Here is a 21,627-nt window from a genome sequence, read left to right on the forward strand (position 1 = left end):
GACACGTCTTTTACTTAAGAAGCCAGCTTCCTATCTCCTTAGCACCACACCTTGCCTTATGTTTCATGGTGGATTTAAGGGGCTGAGGCATGTGCCAGGGATATTAGGAGTCAAAGGAAATGGTGAGGTGGATGCTTTAAGAATGCCTTAAAACTTTTACCTCCATCTTAGAGTCCGGTGGGGCCCAAGCAATGACTTGGCAAGGAGGGATGAAGAGGTATTGTGGGGAAGGGAAGAGTGTAAGGAAAAGTGCCACGTGATAAAAGGTATTGTGGGGAAGGGAAGAGTGTAAGGAAAAGTGCCACGTGAGAAAGAGAAGTAAAGGATGTTGGGGAAAGCGAGACATAAGGGATATGGATGTGGGGGATGTAGGAAAGGGTAGGGCATACCGTGGGGTTAGGTGAAAGAAGTGTGGGAGGTACATAAGGGGTTAGGAAAAGGAATAAAGATGTAAGGAAGGCGGTAAGGGGGTAGATTAGGAGCTGCGGGGAGATGGGGAGTTATAAGGAGATAACAAGAGGCTGGGTGTTGGGTGTAGGGTGTAGGATAGGGGTAGGCTAAGGTGGGGTTGGGGTTAGTGAGGGATTAGTGAGGATAGTGAGGAAGGTAAGGATGGGTACGCTAGGATGGGATGGGGATTAGGATAGGTAAGCTTAGGGGAATAAGGAAGGGTTAGGTGATAAGTAAGTGTGAGTCGGGTGTAAGCTAGGATAGGATGGAGTAGGAGGATAGGGGTTATGAAGGGTATTAAAGAAGGTATGGATAGTGGATGGGCACGTTAAAGGGAGAAAGATATAGGATGGGTATAGTGAGGGGTATGCTAAGGAAATAAAAAGGGGAAGGAAAATGGGATGAGGTTAGGATAGGTAGGGAGTGGTAGGTACAAGATAGGTAGGAAGTGAGGGTGAGAGGAAGCAAAGGGAAGGTAGGGTGGATGTAGTTAGGAAGTGGGGAAGGTTATGTGGAAGGGATAAATGATGGAGAGGTAGAAGAGATGAGATGTTAGGAAATTGGGAAGGTCAATGAGATGGAATGAAGTGGAAGGGATGAATGATAGGAAATGGTAGGTGAGGGGTAGTAAAGATGAAAGGAAGATGGTCATGGGAGTGATTGGGCTTGGACACCCACTGTTTGTTTCGGGAGAGACCGGTTGAAAGCTTGGTTGGGCGAAGGGAGTGTTGTGTCCGACTTCATTTTAAAGAGAGCGAGTCTTGTTCTGATTGCATCGTAGCCACCTGGGATATTACAATTCTTCCAAATGAAAGGCTAACCGTTAAAAGATTCAACAACTATCTTAGAAAGTAGAAAAAAGTGGGGATTCCCATTTGCAATGGGGGGATGTGTGAAAACGTCACAACACTCCTTTAGAGTGGAATTCACACCTTTGCTTCCATTCACTATAAGCTGATATATTCTTCTGGAGTTCGCTGATTTTCTGCTCTTTTAAATTCGATCTGATTTGTTTCAAACTGATATTGAAATGATTTTCCTTCTCCCTTTTATAAGCACTTAAAGGCAATTACCTTTTTCTTTGACAAAGGTCGGCTCAGCTTTTAGATTTTTAATTCTTTCTTTTCTAATGTGAAGGGCCGACTTGTTCTGAAATATTTTATAAATTCCAACGGTTGTGTTTTAAATAAGATGTCTTTTACCTGAATCGGCTTTCTCATCTTAGCTGGCGCTAATGTTAAGTGTCCCTCCCTTCCTCATATGAGATCGCATTTTCCTCGCATCTTTGGGGTGGCAATGGCAATGAAGCGAATCCCTTAAGTCGCACTTTTGGGATAGCAAAGGAAGTCGCTCGCTCTTATGTCACACATTCAGCATAGCAAAGGAAATAAACAAATCCTTATGTTGCACTTTTGAATGGTCAAAGGAAATAATTCATCTCTTAAGTCGCACCTTTTGGTAGGCAAAGGAAATCACTCAATTGTTAAATCGCAATTTTTTATAGGCAAAGGAAATCACACGATTCTTAAGTCGCTGATCTGAGATGGCAAAGGAAATCATTAATCTCTTATGTCGCACTTCAAGCATGGCAAAGGAAATGACAAGGCTTATGTCGCGCTTTTCAAGGGGCAAAGGAAATGACTCAAAAATGCTTATGTCACACTTTTGACACAGCAATGGAAATCACACTATCCTTGAGTTGCTGATTTGGCTGGGCATTGGAAGAGCTGATGTCGGTTTGTGAAGTGGCATTGTAAATGCCTTTAAAACTTTCAATCTCCATCGTAAGGTTTGTGGGGCCCAAACAATGCTACACGTCAGTGGAGGGGAGTTGAAGATAATGATGTGGAAGGGATGTCGTGGCAAGAGAGGATGAGGGAACGTGGTAAAGAGATGCTGCGGGGGGAAGGTAGATGAAGGATGGGGTACGATGAGTGCTGCGGTGGGAGTCATAAGAGGTGAAGGGATGCGATGAAGAGGAAGTGAGTGGTAAGGAAGGCGGTAAGAGGGTAGGCAAAGGGGAGTAAAAGGGTAAGGGGGTGCCCTAGGAAAGGAAGGTGGTTAGGATGGGATCGGGGTAGTGGAAGGTAAGCTACGGGGATTAAGGGGGTAAAGGGTGTGGGATGTGGGTTAGAGGATGTAAGAAATGGAGTTGGGAGGTATAAGAGGTGGAAGAAAGGTAGGAAGTGGGGATGATGGAAGGAAGGGTAGTAAATATGAAAGGAAGGGAGGGTGGACGAAAGGGAAGTTAGGAAATGGGAAGGTGAATGCCATGGTTAGGAAGATGGAGGGATAAGGGATAGAAGATAGAGGATGGGTGGGAGGTGAAGGATAAAGTGATGGAGGATGAAGGGATAGAAGATGTAGGTGAGGTGGTAATGGTAGGTGAAGGGTAAGAAAGGAAATGGAAGGAGATGGGAGGAGAAAGGTGAAGTGGAAAGGTAGGAAGGAAAGATGGATAAGTGAAGGGGAAGAAAGGCATAAGGAATATGAGGAAGGAAGTGGAGATGGGAGGAAGTGAGGGGAAATGGAAATGGAAATGGAAATGGAAATGGAAGGGGAGATGGAGGATAGGAGAATGTGGTGAAGGCATAGAGGTATGGAAGGAAGGAAGTGGAAGGTAGAGAAGATGGAAGGGTTGTGGGATGAAGGAGGAGTGAGATAGAAAGATGGAAGGGTGAAAAGGGAGATGGGAATGCTAGGGAAAGGAAATGAAGAGTGATCGGGCTTGAGCACCCACTGGCAGTGCTGGGAGAAGTGGAAGGAAGGATCGCGCTCTTGCTTGGGTGCCAGGAGTCTTAGGTCGCACATTGGAGGGGTCAAAGGAAGTGATTTTAAAATGGAAACTTTGATAATTTAATCATTTCTTTATGACTTTTCATGATGATTTGGACTTCTTTACTATCTTTCCAAACATCAAAAATAATTTGCCTTAGCCAAATTTAGCATTTCATTTCTGATTTTGCAAGCAAAAGATGATGATCAAATGGAATGATCATCATGCATTCATTTCGCAAACCTTGAGAATTAACTGACCTCACTTCATTTATACAGAGAGACTTGACTTGATCAACTCTTGACCAACTACACCTCTTCCAAGTGAATGGTTAATAGCTAAAGACTCTAAAACTATCCTAGAAAGTGGAAAGAAGTGGGGGGCCCCATTTGCAATGGGGTGATGTGTGAAAACGTCACAACAAACTCCTCTAAAACTTCCCACAATTCAGCAAATATGAAGTCGATAAGCTAGAGGGACCTCCTAAATGAATAAAATCATACCTTATATTGCCACACACAAATTGTATACTTCATGACCCATCAACACTAAAAATCGCGCCAATAATAGTGGTTCCCTATCGTCCACAATCAAGGAATAACATCTAAAAATTAGCTGCAAACTTTACCACCTTTTTTACCTTATAATACTTGTGTCATTAAATATATTCAGTCACCCATTGATAAGATGAGTTGACCCTTAGACTTCAATGGCCACAATATTTTGCTTCAACAAAGCTATCGCTCAAGCATGAGATTGCATCTTCATTCCTTCTATCTTATCATGGAATCCAAAATCATAAACCCAAAAAAATTTCTTTGTTAAAGACCTCACAAATTTCTTGACTAACAATCATTGATTCCAGATATGAAACTTGCAATGGCTCCACAATCACCAACTAAAGTAGATAGTTTCACTACCAAAATTGATCTTCTTCTAAAGGCTTTTCGTCCTCAAGAAGGCTGAGATGAACCAAGTTCAATCCCCAAACAACAAGGGTTCCACCAAAGAAAATGTAATAATACGCCTAATACAAATGAGCTTCCTGAATTGCCTTATTTACTTTTCCTCGCCAAACTTTGTGAAAAGCACAATTTAAAATTCAACTTTTTAATTAAAACTCCATTTTAGCTCCAAAAGACCTTTTATTAAAACAATGATATTTTTTGATATGCAAGGTCCCTATTTTATGCGTCCATGAATTAAAACTTTTCATCCTCTTTCCAATAAGCTATAGCAATAAGGTACTTTTTTAAGTTAATTTAATTAATGATTCTAATATATTTTTTGGATTCAACTGTGCAAGAATTTTTGCATCAACATTTCGGGTCATGCTCCGTGAACCATCATTTTTCTCCTTCAACTATTCTCTTTCATCTTGATGATGGTTCATGAAGCGTGACCCAAAATGTTGATGCAAGAATTCTTACACAATTGAATCTAGAAATATATGACAATCAATAGCATGGACTGTGGAAATTTGATAAATTTGATTAAATTGATTAAATTAAGCAACCTCAATTAAGTAAATAAATTATAGCCAATAATACACCCAAGTTGTAGAAAATGTTAGAAAGCATCAAAATTGAAATCTCACTACACAAGTGATATCAATGATGAAAAGTGAGAATCAAACCTAACTGAGTGACTTACTATAAATAGATGCTCTCTCTAAGAATCTTGGAGAACCCACCAAAAGCCAAATTTCACTTCGAAAAGTAGCATAAGTGACCTTAAGACTAAGTGAGCTCACTAACAACATCAAATAACCCCTCAGACAAAGCTAATACTCACCGATAAAGTCAGAGCTAACTATAGTGCTAGGGAAACCAAAATTGGGCACATTACATATTTCTCCCCATTTTTGCACATCTCAAGAGCCATATTGTAATTTAATGAATAATTACCTTCAAATGCTTCTAGTTTAGTCATTTAGAGGGTTATTATAATTTATAATATTAGAATAATGTATGTTCACACTTGTATGTAATATGTAATGGGTTAGTTGTTGTAGTTCATTAATAAGGTTGTTGTAAGGTGGTTGTGGCTATTTAATGAGTTGGTTGTAGTAGAAGGTTTCTTGAATCTATAAAATGTGGCACTCTCTCAATGAGATGTATGCCAAGTTCTCTCAATCTCATTTCTACGGCCGGTCTTACCAACACATCCCTATCCTAGGAACTTTGTAGAACATAAAAATTATGTAGTTTAGCTACCCAATCCATATTTTAATTGAAATGTTCTAAGATACAATGATCAAGTTGAAATCACCATTGCATACTAACAATGCACCCCATCTAAGGACCAAAATTTTCCATCTAACCTTATGAGTTAGAGCACCACCTTATATGTTCAACTCACTCCATGAAGCTCAAAATTTAGAATCTAATAACATATACTTCTCTATACAAGTCATAGGACCACATGATTTTAAGAGAATTAGTTAATTAGGAGGCATTCTTAGAATATTTGTATTCAATAAGTAACGGATTAGTCGTAGGTTGTTAATAAGGTTGTTGTAAGGTGGTTGTAGCTCTTTAATAAGTCGATTTTAATATATGTTGGAGTTGATAGCTAACCCTACAACTCCCATAATTTACCTACAACCAAAACGCCTATCCAATCTAAAGAGAAAAAGTCATGATTGAAGATATGCAACCTGGAGAGAGAATTGATCCAAAGAGGAATTTGATAATTAGATTAACTTGTAATGAAACTGGATAGATTACAATGAATGCTTATAAAAGCGTAATAATAAAACTCTAGAGGAAGATTAAAAGAGAGCTTGACAAGTGTCCACATCATAATGAATGAGACATGTGCTAACTAAAGCTCAATCTAATAAAAGATAAATGCACTCCTAAGTTTAGCTTAAGTGAATAAAGTAATAAAGGACCTAATTAGATGATTAATTAGATAAGGTCCTGATTACTCCAATAATATAAGGTTTCTTGGATATATATAATGTGGAACTCTCTTAATGAGATGGACACCAATTTCTCTCAATCTCATTTCCTCAATCTTACCAACACATCCCTATTCTAGAAATTTTGTGGAAAATACAAATTTAGTAATTTAGCTATCCAATCCATCTTTTGATTGAAATGTTATGAGACACAATTGAGCAAGATGAAATCGCCATGTGCATGCTAACAATGAACCCCACCTAACAACCAAAATTTGCCCTCTAACTATTTTTGAATTAGGCACCACCTCATATGTTCAACTCACTTCATGAAGCTCAAAATTTGGAAAATGATAACATATGCATGTCTCTAGGACAACATGATTTTAAGAGGATGCATGATCCTCATACAATGATTATACACAACAATTTATCCAAAATGCAATCTTTGTTTTCTCACAAATGTAACTCCTAAGTTAAATTGATTGTCTATATAGTGTTACCAAATCTAACATGTACAGAAATTATAACATCTAAACACCTTGTTAGCTAAAGAAAACTACTATCAAGGAGATACTTTACAATTATTATTTTTCCTAATGAGTTAGACTACGGAAATAACTAATTTGTTTTACGATTTTGCAGCATTTTTATAAATGATGTTTGAAACTATCACTATGAACTTTTTATAATATGTGATTTGTGTTAACATTTTATTTCAATTTTCGTTTTTTTTCTTCAAAAGCAATGCATTTCACATATGCTTGTGTGGTTTTGAATTATCCATTTAACCATAATCATAAATCAGTTAAGATTTGATTAAGAGATTATGATAAGCAATTATCATTGTAGGTATCTTATTAAATTCTTTAACAGAAATAGTTGTGGCATAGGAGAGTTAAACGCATTCCCTTATGAATGAATAGCCCATTTTCTAAAGTAAAAAGTTAGTGGTCATAAAATGAATATCCAATCTAAATTTTTGTATTTCCTTCTATGGACCTCCATGACATTATATTTAATGAGTTTTACTTCGGAATATTGGACAAGTTCTTTTTCAACATTTCTTTTTCAATATTGTACACATACAAAATACAGAAATTTTTGTTCTAGTTTGGTTTATTTCTCTTGAAATCCTTCTTTAATAGCTTAATGGCTCAGATCCTCTGTTAGGTGCTTTCACACAAAATATGGAGAAGGAAAAATTAAAGATTTCTAAATATGCAATGTTCCACAAGGACTAATCTCATCCAAAAAATTTGAAATATTGTGCAGGCTTTGGATTGCATTCTAAATGGGCAAAGTTGTTGCTTATCATGGTTTGGAGTTCACACTCCAATTGAAGCTTCATTCGGAAATGTAGTTCATAATGCAGGGAATATCTCTGAGGTAAAGAAGAATATTTCCTATAAAGAGGACTTTAAATATCTCTCCCCACTACTATTTTAAAAACAATTGTCTACAATCTAACTCTATTTTTCCTCCTCTTGATTAAGGATCAAAAACTGTGATCCAAACATCAATGTAAAAACTATTACACAATTATATCGAAAAGCAGTCTCTATCGCTATTATAGATTGTGGAAAGATTGAGTCTTAACTTGCCTTCTATTCTCTATCTAGAAAGGTAAATTTTAGCTTGGCCAACGTGTGGACCTCTGTACACTTAAGGCACAATACAAAATCTTCATTTACAAGTAAAAGAAGGATCATTGTGAGTTTTTTGCTTCTTCCTATTTGCCATGTGTTGGAATAGAATCAAGATCACCCCAAGGGCTTACATTATCTTTTAAATCATCCAAAATGGTACTTGAATAGTTTGAATGCTTCCACTCTATCTCTTCCAATCGTTTTCTAAAAGATTAAATCGCTTCAAACCTCATCAACAAATTCAATAAGCAAACCCTTCAGCTTTTCCTTGCCATGAAGTTGTTTCTCAAAAGCACATCCTAGGCATGTTGGAAGCAACAAAAAAATTAAGTAATGCTCTAATACCTCTTAAGGTTTTTCTTACTTGAAGTACAGAAACAAATGCAAAAAGCATTGAAAAACAAATAAAATATCCAAATATGGGAAGCACTATCTCACCCAAGATGGATTACACCTACAAATCCAACCAACACGAGCAATTGCACAATGGTAGATATTTGTATTGCATTAACAAATACTGCTAGATGATATAAGAGATTGATCCATAAACTAGGGCAGCTAGGATGCACTCCAATCCATCAACATATAGATTGAAATGAGTATTCTACTAGCTAGCTTAGATGAATTAAAATGTGCATATCAATCTATAGAATGCTCAAAAATATTAACCAAAATGGGAAAACAATCATACACATACAATTGGACCACAATATACCTTTGGAGAAACCTTCTTAATGGTAATAAAACTCTACGAAGAGTGAGCTTATGCTCACCGTTTTAGTAATCAACAAGTTACAATGGTTTTTACATAACCTCAATGGGACTTACAACGCCCAAATACACATTGCCCTAAAAAAACATCAATACTAGCAGCTATCCCAAGCATGAACAGAGATGGTAATGCCTCCAGCCTCATATGAACAAAGGTCTTAGGTGCATTGCATTGACTTCACATTTCCACCATGCACCATGTTTGGACTCAATTTGAAAGTGTCAAATTTTGCTAAGAACAAAAAGTATAATAAGAAATCTCCTTCTAGGTAGAACACATAATATGATCTGCTAGTTTCCTTCAAAATTACAATGTCAATCTTTCACTCTTTCACACAAGTGATGTAAGCATTATTTAGGAGGCTCAAAGCCTCTAGATTTACCTCATTTAAGATATTTATACATCTTCAATTGCCAAAAAGATTTTATATTTGTCACATTTATTTCCAGCCTTAGGCACTCCCCAATGCACACCATTAGATCTTGTATCAGTACTTGCAAATTGATCAACAAAGACATTGGTGAGTCTATTTCAGGCCTGGACTGTGATACTTGAAGAAAGTTGCCTCTCTCTCCAATACTACTCAACTTATGCTCTTTGGGGTTCTCATTTCCCCTACTTGGCTATTTCTATATTTCTATTGGTTTCTTGACCACATGTGTTGGCAGCTCCAGCTGTATTATATTTTTGTTTCTGTTCTTCCCCTTTGTGGGCCTCTTTAGGAATCTCTTCCTAGAACTTCCTCTATAAACCGATGTACTCTCAAATATCATTGACCTACATCCATAGACATTATACAATTTGTATATCTGTTTTGAAGTAATACAATTTATTTCTTTTGATCTTTCTTTGCACTTCTCCACATGTACTTTCAGGATATGAAGTTCATATTAATCAATATTAGTTCACAGCATAATAGTTGAGGTACCTTATGCACAAGTTTTGTTTGTATGCACATGGAGATAATTTTCTTTTGAAATACAGGTAGGTGCAATAAGATGGGTTGCAAATCATTTCCATCACAACCACCCACTTTGGATTCACTATATCCAAGAAAAAGTAAATGCAAGCTATACAGAAGATCAGAGAAAGGATCTTATTATTAAGTGGGAAGACCAGCTTGTCAAAAATGTGACTCCTTTGAGACAAAACAAGCCAAAAACCACATTTGGATCAGGCGAGTCAAATTCTGATCTACAAGTTGAGTTCAGCATGTGGGTGAGTGGAACAGAAGTGGGTTGTAATACATATATCTATTTACAGGGTCTGCACTCAAAGAGAAAAAATATTAAGGAAAATGTCATATACTTTCTATCAAACCACTAAAATTTGACTAATTATACATGTAAGAATATATGCCTTATACTAATGCATCTGTTAATTAATGCAGAAATCAGCCGAAGACGTCATTAAGGATGCCAATCACACACCTAAATGGGAGCTCGTTTTGAGTGTTGCTCTTGTTTCATTATATTCAGTACTTGCTTTCAATAATATTAAAGATCCGGTTCATTCTCATACAATGCTAGTCCTTATGGTGAGACATTGCTCTATCAGCATCTTTTACCCCCTAGCTTTTGATATCAAATTCAAAACAATCATATTGGACTGAGCATATTTTATCACTTATCCAGCTATGCAAGTTCTTTAACTGTGCCTGTATAGATAATTCAATTTCAGTGCATTTAATTTAATCACATGTGAAAGATTTAGTAACCTGTATTTATTAAATTTACAGGGCATGGTTGTCGTGTCATTTTCAATTTTGGCTGGTTTTGGATTGACAGCAGCATTTGGCATTAAATTTACACCACTGGCTGCTTCAGTTGTACCCTTTCTTACCATTGGTCTAGGTAAAATGGCCTCTCCATTGACTGATTAGCACTTCAATGCTTAATTCAAAACTTAAATATTTCTTTCAAAATGAATAAATTTAGTGATCTTCTCGTGTTGAGTGTAGCTACAAGGTTTGCTTCCTCAATTCATTTTACTAGAAGCGTTTCTTACTGATGATAACAAATATCATTATCCCAAGTTTGCAAGATGTGCAAACTGTCATTTCCACACTGTTATTTTGAGGGGTTTTGTTCAGAGTGGCAACATCTGTTGTGCATATTGTTTTGTTCTACACAGACAGATCGCAAATTGCCATATGCAGGCAGCATGCCACAGAGATGCAATATATATTGGTCTTAGTATCACAGACTAATCATCCAGCACATTATTCCACAATTTATATTTATCTTAAGAAAAGCTTCACTAAATATCCCCTTTTTTTGGCTCACCAGAATTTTAAAACAGAACGCATTACTGTACTGTGGCCATAAATATGAAAAGCATATGCTGATGCTAAGATTTTTGTTCCATCCCAGAATTATAGCTAGTAGGTAGCTTTCATGAGATCCAGCACACATCAAACCTTCAATTGGAAACTCATGGGGATTTCATAATATGAGAAACTAATTGTCGGCTAATGCATGTGCAGGAATTGATGACATCTTTGTACTTACAAACATTCTGAGAAGCTCCCTCAAAAACCCAAAGTTGAAATTCATAAACAACACTGGGTCATCAAAACCTGAAAATGAGATGAGATTCACTGTAGCCCTAGCAGGACCTTCACTTGTGCTTACAACCTTTTCAATCTTGGCATCATTCTTCATTTCGTCCATGGTATGTTAATGAAGTTTTGTCAGATTTTCCATATGATGTTCATTAAAATTCCAGACCTCAAATTTGGCCCATTCCAGGTATGTGTCACTAAACTGTATGGTTTGCATTGTAGAATCCTATGCCTATTGTTCAATGGTTCTGCTGGCAAATGGGTATCACTGCCTCAATTCATACATGTGGCATGCTACTTGTTTTTATTCCACTCATGTCAATAGATGCACGGCGTGTTAAGGTATAACAGTCACCTTTACTGCTGGCAATTCTCAAAACATGATAGCATTTTAGAAATCTATTTCAATTGATAAACTAAATATGTTGTCACTCACGTTGTCTGATTCTGGCCTTATCATTTATGTATTACAGGCAGGCATTGTTGACCCATGTCTATGGCCATTTTGTGGATTACACAGAAACAAAGGTGAGAAAACCACACAGACAGTATTCTCAAAGTAGTCTCATTAATGTCGTAGAATGAGAAGAGAACCATACATAATACAGCATCTGAGTGTCACTCCCTGTTTATTGCAAGCTAACACTTTTAAAATCTAAGTCTTTACAAGCAGTTTTGTACCACAGTGCAATATTGTCTACAGTAATGTAAGTAAGTTGACAATAATTAAGTCTCAATGGATACACTAAGGATAAATTGGTTAGCAAAATCATTTGGAAACTATACTTATGGGCTACTCATTGTTGTTAATGCATGATAGCTTCGGTAAGATAAATGATTGAATGAGAGATAAATGAAGTCTCTCATTCAATCATTTATCATATCGAATAACCATCAAGAAAACATCAAGCTATTTTCATCTGATAATCATTCCTCTCTATATCGAATCTACTTAGTCAATCAATATCGATAGCATGGTATATCGGTGATCACTGATGGTTATTCAGGTTAACTATGTATTCCGATTTACATCGGATGTGTTCCCTGCGATAAACAAATAATTATCAAGTGCGTTCGGGTGGCAAAGTATGCACCACTTGGGATGTATAACCGTTCGTTAGTGATCGGTGTCAATTAAATATAGACACCGATTCCCATCGGTTAATATGCCACGCCAACCCCATCGTAAATACCGATTAGCATATACTCTATGTTATGTGAACCCCGATTAGTATCGGACTGGTAATAAGTTAAACACCAGTTGATAACATATACCAAGGGGTGCGATCAAGTAATGTCTTGATCGGTCATGTCCATAAGACATGACCGGTCAAGGCACTGCTTGATCCTCCCTCTTGCATATATGTATCATTTGATATTTGTGAAGAGGATATTGAAATCAAAAAATACTCCTCTCACCTGTCAAATAAAGAAGATAGAAAACTACATAGACATAGAGATAGAAAACTACATAGATATAGAGAATACATTAAGAATACATCTTGCATATTGAATTGTAAATTGCACATCATTTAACAATTGTAACAGGAATAACGTATTATAATTTTATTTATAAATTTCAAGGACTTTCTTTATGCTATATTTAGAATTTTTACAATCAGTGGGTCAGCTTAGAAGAAACAAAATCATGGGCATCCACAAAGTCATCGTACAGTATAATAACTTAAAGTTTGCAACAGCCAAGCCAAAAGAAAAAGTGCAGCTAAGAACAATAACCATCCTAAAGATTAATAGAACTAATAGGAATGCACCCTAAGAGACCGGATTTGATAAAATTAAATAAAACACACAGTATAACAAAGGAATGAAATACCAGAAAACTCTATCATGAGATAAAAAATGCCTGTGGTTAACTGACATCTTCCTCATGCAATAAATGGTGTTTTGTCTAGCTTAACAGGTCACTTCAGCCCTCAGATATAGGGTTTAGGATTTAGAATTTGAGCTTTATAGTTTGTGGTTATGGGATATCTATTCAATTTCTAGAAACCCTTGTTTTGAAGAGCTTTGAACTTTGGTTCAGCTTATACCAAGGTGATGAAAACCCTCACAATTTATTCAAGAATCGAAAGACAAAAACATTCTAGTTCTCGTTGTTGGCTTCATACAAGGGTCAAATTTGAGCTCATAGTGGATTACAGCTTATTTTATATTCCAACTGAAGGTTGCAAAGTTTTCATGTAGTATGAAAGATGCCAAATAGAATACTTGGCCAAACTTAAAGAATAAATCAGTTGAAGCAATAATCTCAATACCAGTTTTATAACAGCCATCAAACAAACTGTAGCATACTCAGAAAATTCATAGAACTCATAGTATCTTTGCTTTTGATAAATAAATGGGCGATACAAAAGTTCACAAATATACAGATATACAGATCTCCATTCAAATTGATTGTAACCAGATATACAGATCTAATAAGAATTCATACTCTATGGGCCACAGAATTTGCATACTATTGCAGATATAGTTGGTTGTTGATGAAATGTGCAGGAGATTGGAAACTTGCCATCTCCCTGGCCAACGATAGATGACTAAATGCCCAGTGCACACCGAACTGGTACACTGTCAGCTTAGCTTGTTTGCCAGACACACAAGGTTAACCTTGCATGATGTGGTCGCAATCCTCAGACTACCTGAAATGTTGCCTTTCCCTTAATACACTGTATCACTAGTCAATATGATAGCAGCCAATGGCAAATTAATGACTTGCATTCAGAAGTGCAGGGATTAGCAGTTGTCATGCTCCTTGTTAAGCCTCATAGTGCCCCAATCTTGATCACCTGGAATGATAGACGAGATAGAATGGCAATGGAAAAGAACATTGGAAAGGCTGCAAATGGGGATTTCATCCCACCTGCAATTTGTCTCTGAGATTGTCATCCCAAAGTACCCTCGTGCCTGAAGCAATTTCTCAAATTTGTCGAGCTCTTCTGCACCAATATTAATACTTGATTTTTAAGGTTGGCCCAAAAGAAATAACTATAACAAAGAGCAAGGTCATCCTAGAACTGTTGTTACAAATATTTAATAAATTTATTTATTAATAATTTATTTCTTTAATGTTTTAGTGATTAATTTAACAAAAATTCAACCAAACAACCTAGCCAACCTGGCATGTAACCGCGTTCATTACAGTTTGCTTGTCCTAGGTGTTGCTTGTCCTCCAGCAACTTCAATTTTGGATCCACACCTTTTGTAATGTCCCTTCCTTAGGCATCTTAGACTTGAGCAATGTGGTTTGGGGACCCAACCGGGAGTTGTGGAACTCAGCAGGGAGCTTTTCGGGCCTTTCAGATTGGAGTTCTGGGGTTGAATCCATGATTAAAATTGAAATATTAAAGTTGGCCTTATGTGAATAGTAAAAAGTAAAAAGTAACAGAGAAACATAAGATGAATAGTAAAAAGTGCCCCCCATCCTAGTAACTTAAGTTGTTTTTAAAAGGGGCCAAGTTCACAATGAGAAATTAGACCCTCAAGGATATTTTATGATTTTAAAGCCAAATAGTAACCCCAAAATAGATAAAAAGGCATTTTGCCTATCATTTGGATTCATTCTTACATCTCCATTTTCAGATCAACAGCTTGCATGAGGGTTTCAGCAGCTTTGGGATTCTAGGAACGCCAACTTCTGGAAGAATTGGGGGATTTGGACGAAAACCCATCTCTTTGGGTGTCAATTTCCATTAGAATTCAGTCTCAGTGTGCATATGGCAGCCTTCTTGGGGGTTTTTTGAGAAGATCTATCAGTTAGAGAGCGGGTTTTCTTCAATCAATTGCAAGGTCGACCTTCTAGAGGTCATTTCCAACTTTTTCCAGCCCTGTTTCAGCTAGCCACTCCATTTTGGGTAGAAGGGTTTCAAACCCTAGAGTGTATTAAGGGTTTTGACATTAATTGAAGCTGATTTCTATATTTCTATTGGCTGGAAACTTGCATCAGACTTATGAGTTCATGTTAATGGTATGTACTCTACTCTTTTAAGCAAATGACAATTTCTTAATTACCTTCCTTGTGTGTTATGCATTATATTAGATTAAATCAGCAATCTCTATATGTCATATTCAAGAATCTTGCATAAACTTCAAAACCAATCAAAACAAAAAACAAAAATCAGTCAAACCCCTTCCAAAATACACTAGCCAAAGATTTATCAGCAAACAAACAATGCACATAACCTCATAATTTGGATCAGATTTGGTTAGAATTGGGTTGGGGATCTTTCACCTTCCCATGTCACCTCATGTGTGTCCTCATCGAAGATTACCTCTATATAGTGTGTCTGTCCTTTTCCCAAAAACCTATGGCCATAATTCTCTGCCATGTGAAACACAGCTTTTTCCTTTGTTTTTTAAAACCTCAATTGATTTGGCTAAGGGGGTAATTCTTTGGAAGGTAATTCTTTGGGAGGTAGTGTTCTATTCTGAAAAGATTTCTTTGATAGCATAGGAAATGCTTAGTTGGAACTCAATCTATCCTTAGTCGTTGAATCTTCGAAATTCAGAGCTCTTTTGATAGCATCTTGCAATGAGCTCAAATCAAATTCCCTTACTAAACCTTTAAGGGGTTTGGCTAGGCCTTCCACGAAGAAAACTATAAGCCTCTTTGACACATCAGAAATCATCACTGGAGGCCTCTAAAATTTTGTACAGTCTTCCACCTTACCCTCTTGCTTCAGCTATGCTAACTCTCTAAAATGAGGTTTTGGATCCCTCCTGTCAAACCTCTCTATCAATCTTTGGCTGAAGTCTTCCAAGGTGGTGATTGAATCATGCCCTTGGGTTACCATGCCATAATACCATTTGTGAGCCACTCCTTCAAACATATGTGGCCAATTTGATAGCCTCTTCTTCAAACATTGGATTGAAGGAAAAATATGTGTCTAATTTCTGCAACCAAGCCCTTGTCAAGGAATTACATAGACCATCAAAAGTAGAAGTGGTGATTTTTTCCAAGTAGTGCTTAATGTGTTTCCTCTATTCATACCTTCTACTCCTATACCCATTCCTTGCCTTCATCTCATAAATATCTATGAAGGTAATGTCCCTACATATGGAAACACTTAAGGCATTGTATTCATAATGAAGCCTTGTCATCTCACCTTCCTGATCAGGTTGTTCTTCCTCACTACTTGTTGCTCCCTCTTTTCCCAAAAACTTGGCCCTAAACATTTTTGTGTTTGCTAATGCCTTCACACCAGCCGAGTTGCTTCCTTCTTCACCATATTGTATAGGTCTTCCATTGCTGAGCTCTTGGTTCATTCCCCTTAAGAGTTGAACCATCTCCATCATGGCATCCCTCATGCTAGAATCTAACTCTCTGATCTCCCTAACGAATTCTTGAGGATTTACCTCTTCCCTGTCATCCATGGCCGCCTTCTTTTCTCTCTACTAGAATCTTTGATCCCTACAACTCATTAATCCACAAGTTGGCAGGAAGGCAAGCTCTAATGATGCTGAAAGATAACAAACAAAATACTTTCACAAACTTGAAAAATAATTTAGTTGAAGCAATAATCTCAATACAAGTTTTATAACAGCCTTCAAACAAACTATAGCATACTCACAAAATTCATAAAACTCATAATATGTTTGTTTCTACTAAATAAATGGGTGATACAGAAGTTCACAAATATATTATCTTCATTTACATTGATTGTAGCTAGACATACATATCTACTAAGAATTCATACACCATGGATCATAGAATTCGCATACTCTTGCAAATATAGTGTAATGTCCCCTTTTTAGCTTGTTGTTGTTTTTGGATGGTTTAGCCTATTCTTGGCCCTCGTAGGCTAAGGCAGTTGGTTAGAGGGACTTAGTTATCAGAGCAGGAGGCTTATTCCCATCCAAAGTTCACGTTTGGCCTTCATTGGACTCAATTCCACACACTTACTATTTATAGTAAGTCAGTGGATGATTGAGAGGGACCCTTACTATTTTTAGTAAGGCAAATGGATGCACAATGGATGCAATGGTTGACTCTCTGGTTCAGACGGGATCGATAAATAACGAGTATTTATGGAGTTATGTTATTTTAATTATTAATAATTAATCATTAAAGGAATATAATAAAGTTACTAAAGTCACTTTATGTGCAATGGGGCCATGACCCTCAATTAAGTGACATAAAATGCAATTAATCATTTTTAATATTTGAGGCCTATTTATTGATGCATTTGATAAAGTCAATATATAAATATAAAATATCATTTTAAATGATATTAATGTGCATCTAATAATTCAAGTCTTGGGTGCCCACTTATAAGGATATTAAACAAAGTTATTATGCAAACCCTAAAGTGGATTTGGAAGTGGATTTAAATGCTATTAAGGAGATAGAGGTTATAAAAGGACTCAAAAAGCAAATTCTTTTTCATTCTTGAAGATTATAAACTTGTGCTTTTTGATATGAGAGTTGTGTAGAAATACACAAGGGTTTCAGTCATTTCAAGCATTGGAGAACGAAAACTCTTCAGTGTTTGTGCAATTTTGAGGCTGTGAGATACCAACTCAGATTATTGCTTGATTGTGGGCTTCATCTAGGAGTCCAATTTGTGCTAACAGCTGGAAGATTTCATCTAGGGTTTGAAGGATTGGAAGGTATATTTACAACAGACCTGGAGATTCATATTGGCTGCCATTATACATCAAGAAATCAATCATTTCATTGGCAGATTATATACAGCTACAGCAAGGACGTGTTTAATTGGCAGATTATATACATTGTAGAGTGGAGACCATCATTTGCAGCAGGCATTTTACATACCAGGTTCTCTAATTCTGTTGTCATAAGTTTTAGGAATTACATGCTATATCTTTGTAACTATTTGGCGTGAGAATAATTAATAAAAGACTTCATTATGTTGTTGCCATATAATTTCTAGTTTGCATGCCAGGTGTTTGATGATTTGTCAAGCAGCTGTAGTTATTATTTTTAGTCACTTATATGCATGTTAAAAGTCAAAATCAGTTGGCATATTGTTTCTATGACATTGTTAGTCAATCTTTCATGGTTAGAGGCGTTCAAAAACATCAATTGCAGCATACAAGACCAAAACAATACAAACAGAAACTCATAACAGAAAGTTCACACATTGTATGCAAAGTGTTCGACAATATTCCTTGAGGGTTTAATAAGCAACTTGAGGTCAGATTAGTCAAGGGATATTACAGTGGTACCAGAGCGGTTTCTTGCCATCCTACTGGGGTTGGAAATCATTGAGCTCCCACAGTTGATATTAGATTAACCAGCACTCTTGTTTTTGTTTCAGTATGGGTAAAATGAAGTCTATATAGGAACTCATGCCAGAGCTCTTGCAGGCCTTTCAAGACTATGATAGGAATTTAACAAGGCTTCTACAACATCCAGAAATTTTGGATCCCTTGTTTGCAAAGAAAAAGAAAGCAAACACTAATACAAATAATCTTATCGGTACAAAGGAAATAATGGAAAAGAAGGTGAACTTTGAAGAGAATGTTGACATTACTGGCACTCAAGAAGTTGTTATCAGTCATAATAAAAATTCTGATTTATATGGCAGCAATCCTTTGCTTGAGCGTATTGATGGCGTTGATGTCATGGCAAGTGCAGAAGATGTTGTGGGAGTCACCTTGAGTATTGACATGCAAGGTGGGAGTGTCAAACATGAAGATTGCTTGGAAAATATGACCTATAACAATTCTGATTTTCATGACAGCAGTGACTTATGTTTGCATCAGCATGAGACAACAGAGATTTCACACGTGGATGATGTTTCGATGGAGATGTCGAATGTTGGTACTCAAGATTTGGGTACTAATGATGCAATTTATGATGAAGATTCATGCCACAACGAGTCTGGTTTTTCATATCAACCCTTCAAAAACAAATCAGAAAATTTATTTAATGGCAATGAATCCCAAGATCATGAGTTGGATGGACATGAATTTATATTGGAAATGGAAGTGTGTGAAGATACTGTCATATCAGCAGCTTCTACCTTGCCAGTTTAGCCATTCGATGAGGTGCTTAGCAGCAGTACCTTGGACGTTGATGTGTGCACTGATGATAGCACACAAGTTGTTGCTAATCATGAGGTGAGTGATGTGGATACAACGTCATATTACAGTGCGGATGTTGAATCAGAAAGCTTGTATGGGAATCATAAGCTACAGAGTCCTCATCATTTGGCTAGGCAACTAAATGATGAGGACTCTCCTCCCTTTCTCCTAATCCTCTGTCTGCGGCCCACTCCTTCCTTCGTGAGCAGCTCGATCTTCCTAACATTTCTCTCGACAGGGCCTGGGTTGGGTATGACTCAACGCTTTTTCTCCGTTTTGCTACTGCTACAGATAGGCTTCGTGTTCTTAGAGCCTGGAGGAAGCTTTTTCCTTTGCCCACAAAAATCTATCTTGACGAAGATCTTACTAAATCTCAGGTTATAGAATTGAAGCAGGCTAGAGTGCTAGTTGTTGCTACTAGACACGATGGCAAATGGATTGTCATTAGGAACCTCAAAGATGTTATTCGTGACTCCTTCCCCCCAAGGTGGAAGCCCCGAGAAGTCGCTGCTGCTACCAAATGACGCCTACAGGCGCAGCGGGGTGTGGGAAGATATTTTTCTAATAGGACTTTGGTGCTGATCAATTGTTAGAATGGTAATGGGTCCTACTAGTCCTCATCGGGCTTACTGCAGGATGCTATTGATTCCTCCGACTTCCTATTCCTTACCGAGACTCATGAGAGCTCCGCCTGTCCTCTACCTTTAGATCGGGAGCCCGATCTTCTGGTGGGGTCCGTGGTTCGGGTGGTGCAGCTTGCCTTGTCAACAAACAATTTCATTGTCAGACTTCAGTTGATCTCACGAACAAGTCGGCTAGATTCATGTGGGTTCGGGTTTGCCGGTCTGCTTCCCACCTAAGGGACATCTTTATTGGGGTTTGCTACTTTCCTCCTGCCACCTCTCTGTATGCAGTTCATAATGGTCCCGATGGTGACCCTTTCACAGATCTCTATGACAGCATCTTCAAGTTCTCTATTGAGGGGGGTGTGCTCATTTTGGGTGACTTCAATGCACGAACTCAGGTAGCTCAGTCCCCCTTCCATGACCGTATGGCGGATTCTATGGTGAGTTCTCTCTTTCCTTCCTTTCATTTGGCTTTCTTGCTTTCTTTGTCTTTGTCTTTGTTCCTTTGTTGCTGTTTTTCGGGCACCATTTGGTGTCCTGCTGCGGGTGGGCCCCCTTGTCTGGCTATTGGCAGTCCCTTTGACCTGTTTTGTGGTCTTTTGTTGGACATTGATAAATTTATCTTATCTTATCTTATCTTAAAGGTGAATGATAGTATGATTGCCACAGCCATTGAGCATTTTGATGTTGCTAATTAGATGTTGGCAACTTATGGTTGGAGTACTCTCGTGACAGATGAGCATGGTGATAGTGGTCTTTCCCTTGTAGAGTTCCATTCACTACGAGAAGCCATAGGGATAATGAAACATAATTACTTGCAGCTACTTGCTAATAGGGACTTTCTTCTCGAGTGGGATTGTATTTGCTACAATACATTGAAGGGGAAGGAAGAGGAGGTTGACGAGCTCACTCATGAGCTTGAGGTGACTATGGATTCATTAGAAAGTGCCCAGTTGGCCCTTCAAGAGTCACAGTCACGGTTAGAGAAGTTTGTCATGGAGTTGAGTTGAGCACAGTCTTCACCATCTACAGTTACAGTACAGTTTCCTACAGTGGTAGTTGGTGATTTGATATCCACGAGTTGTAGTGGGGATGTGGCTACATCCATCACAGATATAGGTGCAGTAGTCTCGGATGGGATGAGTATTTTGGTTAAGAGCAGCAGAGAACTAGATTGTAGCTATTGTGTGGCAGTGGTGGATTCTTCTGAGAGTTGTGTGTTAGTTCACGATGTTACTCCATCATCTTCACAGGGGATTCGCAAAGTGTCATCTAGTTGGGAATATGGTTCTCATGTAGATTTGTTTCCCTCTCTTGGAAGCAAATCTGTTACTTCATCCCACGTAGCTGATTCTGAACGCTAGCATGTTATGTCGCAAAGTCAATGTTATCATCTTAACATTGCAGAAGAAAAGGTTGATTCTGCCTCATATTGTTTTTACTGCACGAATTCGTTTATCGAGTACCTTCTTGAGAGTCCAGAGTTTCAGGAGGGACCATTTGGAGTCACTAAGGATACTCTCATCCGAGGTTCATGCAGCATTCAACATGTGGTGGGAACGATTGTAGATACTCTAATTACAATGCTTCCGCATAAAGATTTTATCGTTGGGTTTGCAAAGAGGGTTACCAGAGCCCTTGCCCAATCAACTATTCAGGGTCAAAGATTGGAGTCATCTCCTAATTCCAAAGTTGTCAGTGATGAACCATTGACAGAGGTTGGAGCTTTCTACCGTAACTACACAATGAGGAGTGCTCATCATTTTTCTTTTGATCCACATGTGGAGGACTTGATGATGCATCGGTGTGGATTGGCTCCGAG

General features: G+C 37.6%; 1 protein-coding gene across 1 annotated transcript in view; it reads left to right on the forward strand.

The window, feature by feature from the left end:
• Positions 1 to 2,596: 2,596 nt before the first annotated feature.
• The window catches only part of LOC131056772 (uncharacterized), an 87,404-nt gene continuing 68,373 nt past the window's right edge, over positions 2,597 to 21,627 (forward strand). The window contains exons 1-7 of the mRNA XM_057991031.2: positions 2,597 to 2,713; positions 9,537 to 9,785; positions 9,943 to 10,089; positions 10,291 to 10,405; positions 11,038 to 11,225; positions 11,338 to 11,457; positions 11,589 to 11,643. Coding sequence (XP_057847014.2) covers positions 2,597 to 2,713; positions 9,537 to 9,785; positions 9,943 to 10,089; positions 10,291 to 10,405; positions 11,038 to 11,225; positions 11,338 to 11,457; positions 11,589 to 11,643 — 991 coding nt within the window. The remainder of the gene's footprint in view (positions 2,714 to 9,536; positions 9,786 to 9,942; positions 10,090 to 10,290; positions 10,406 to 11,037; positions 11,226 to 11,337; positions 11,458 to 11,588; positions 11,644 to 21,627) is intronic.

Source organism: Cryptomeria japonica, chromosome 1 (genome assembly GCF_030272615.1).
Source record: "Cryptomeria japonica chromosome 1, Sugi_1.0, whole genome shotgun sequence".
NCBI classification, from domain to species: domain Eukaryota; kingdom Viridiplantae; phylum Streptophyta; class Pinopsida; order Cupressales; family Cupressaceae; genus Cryptomeria; species Cryptomeria japonica.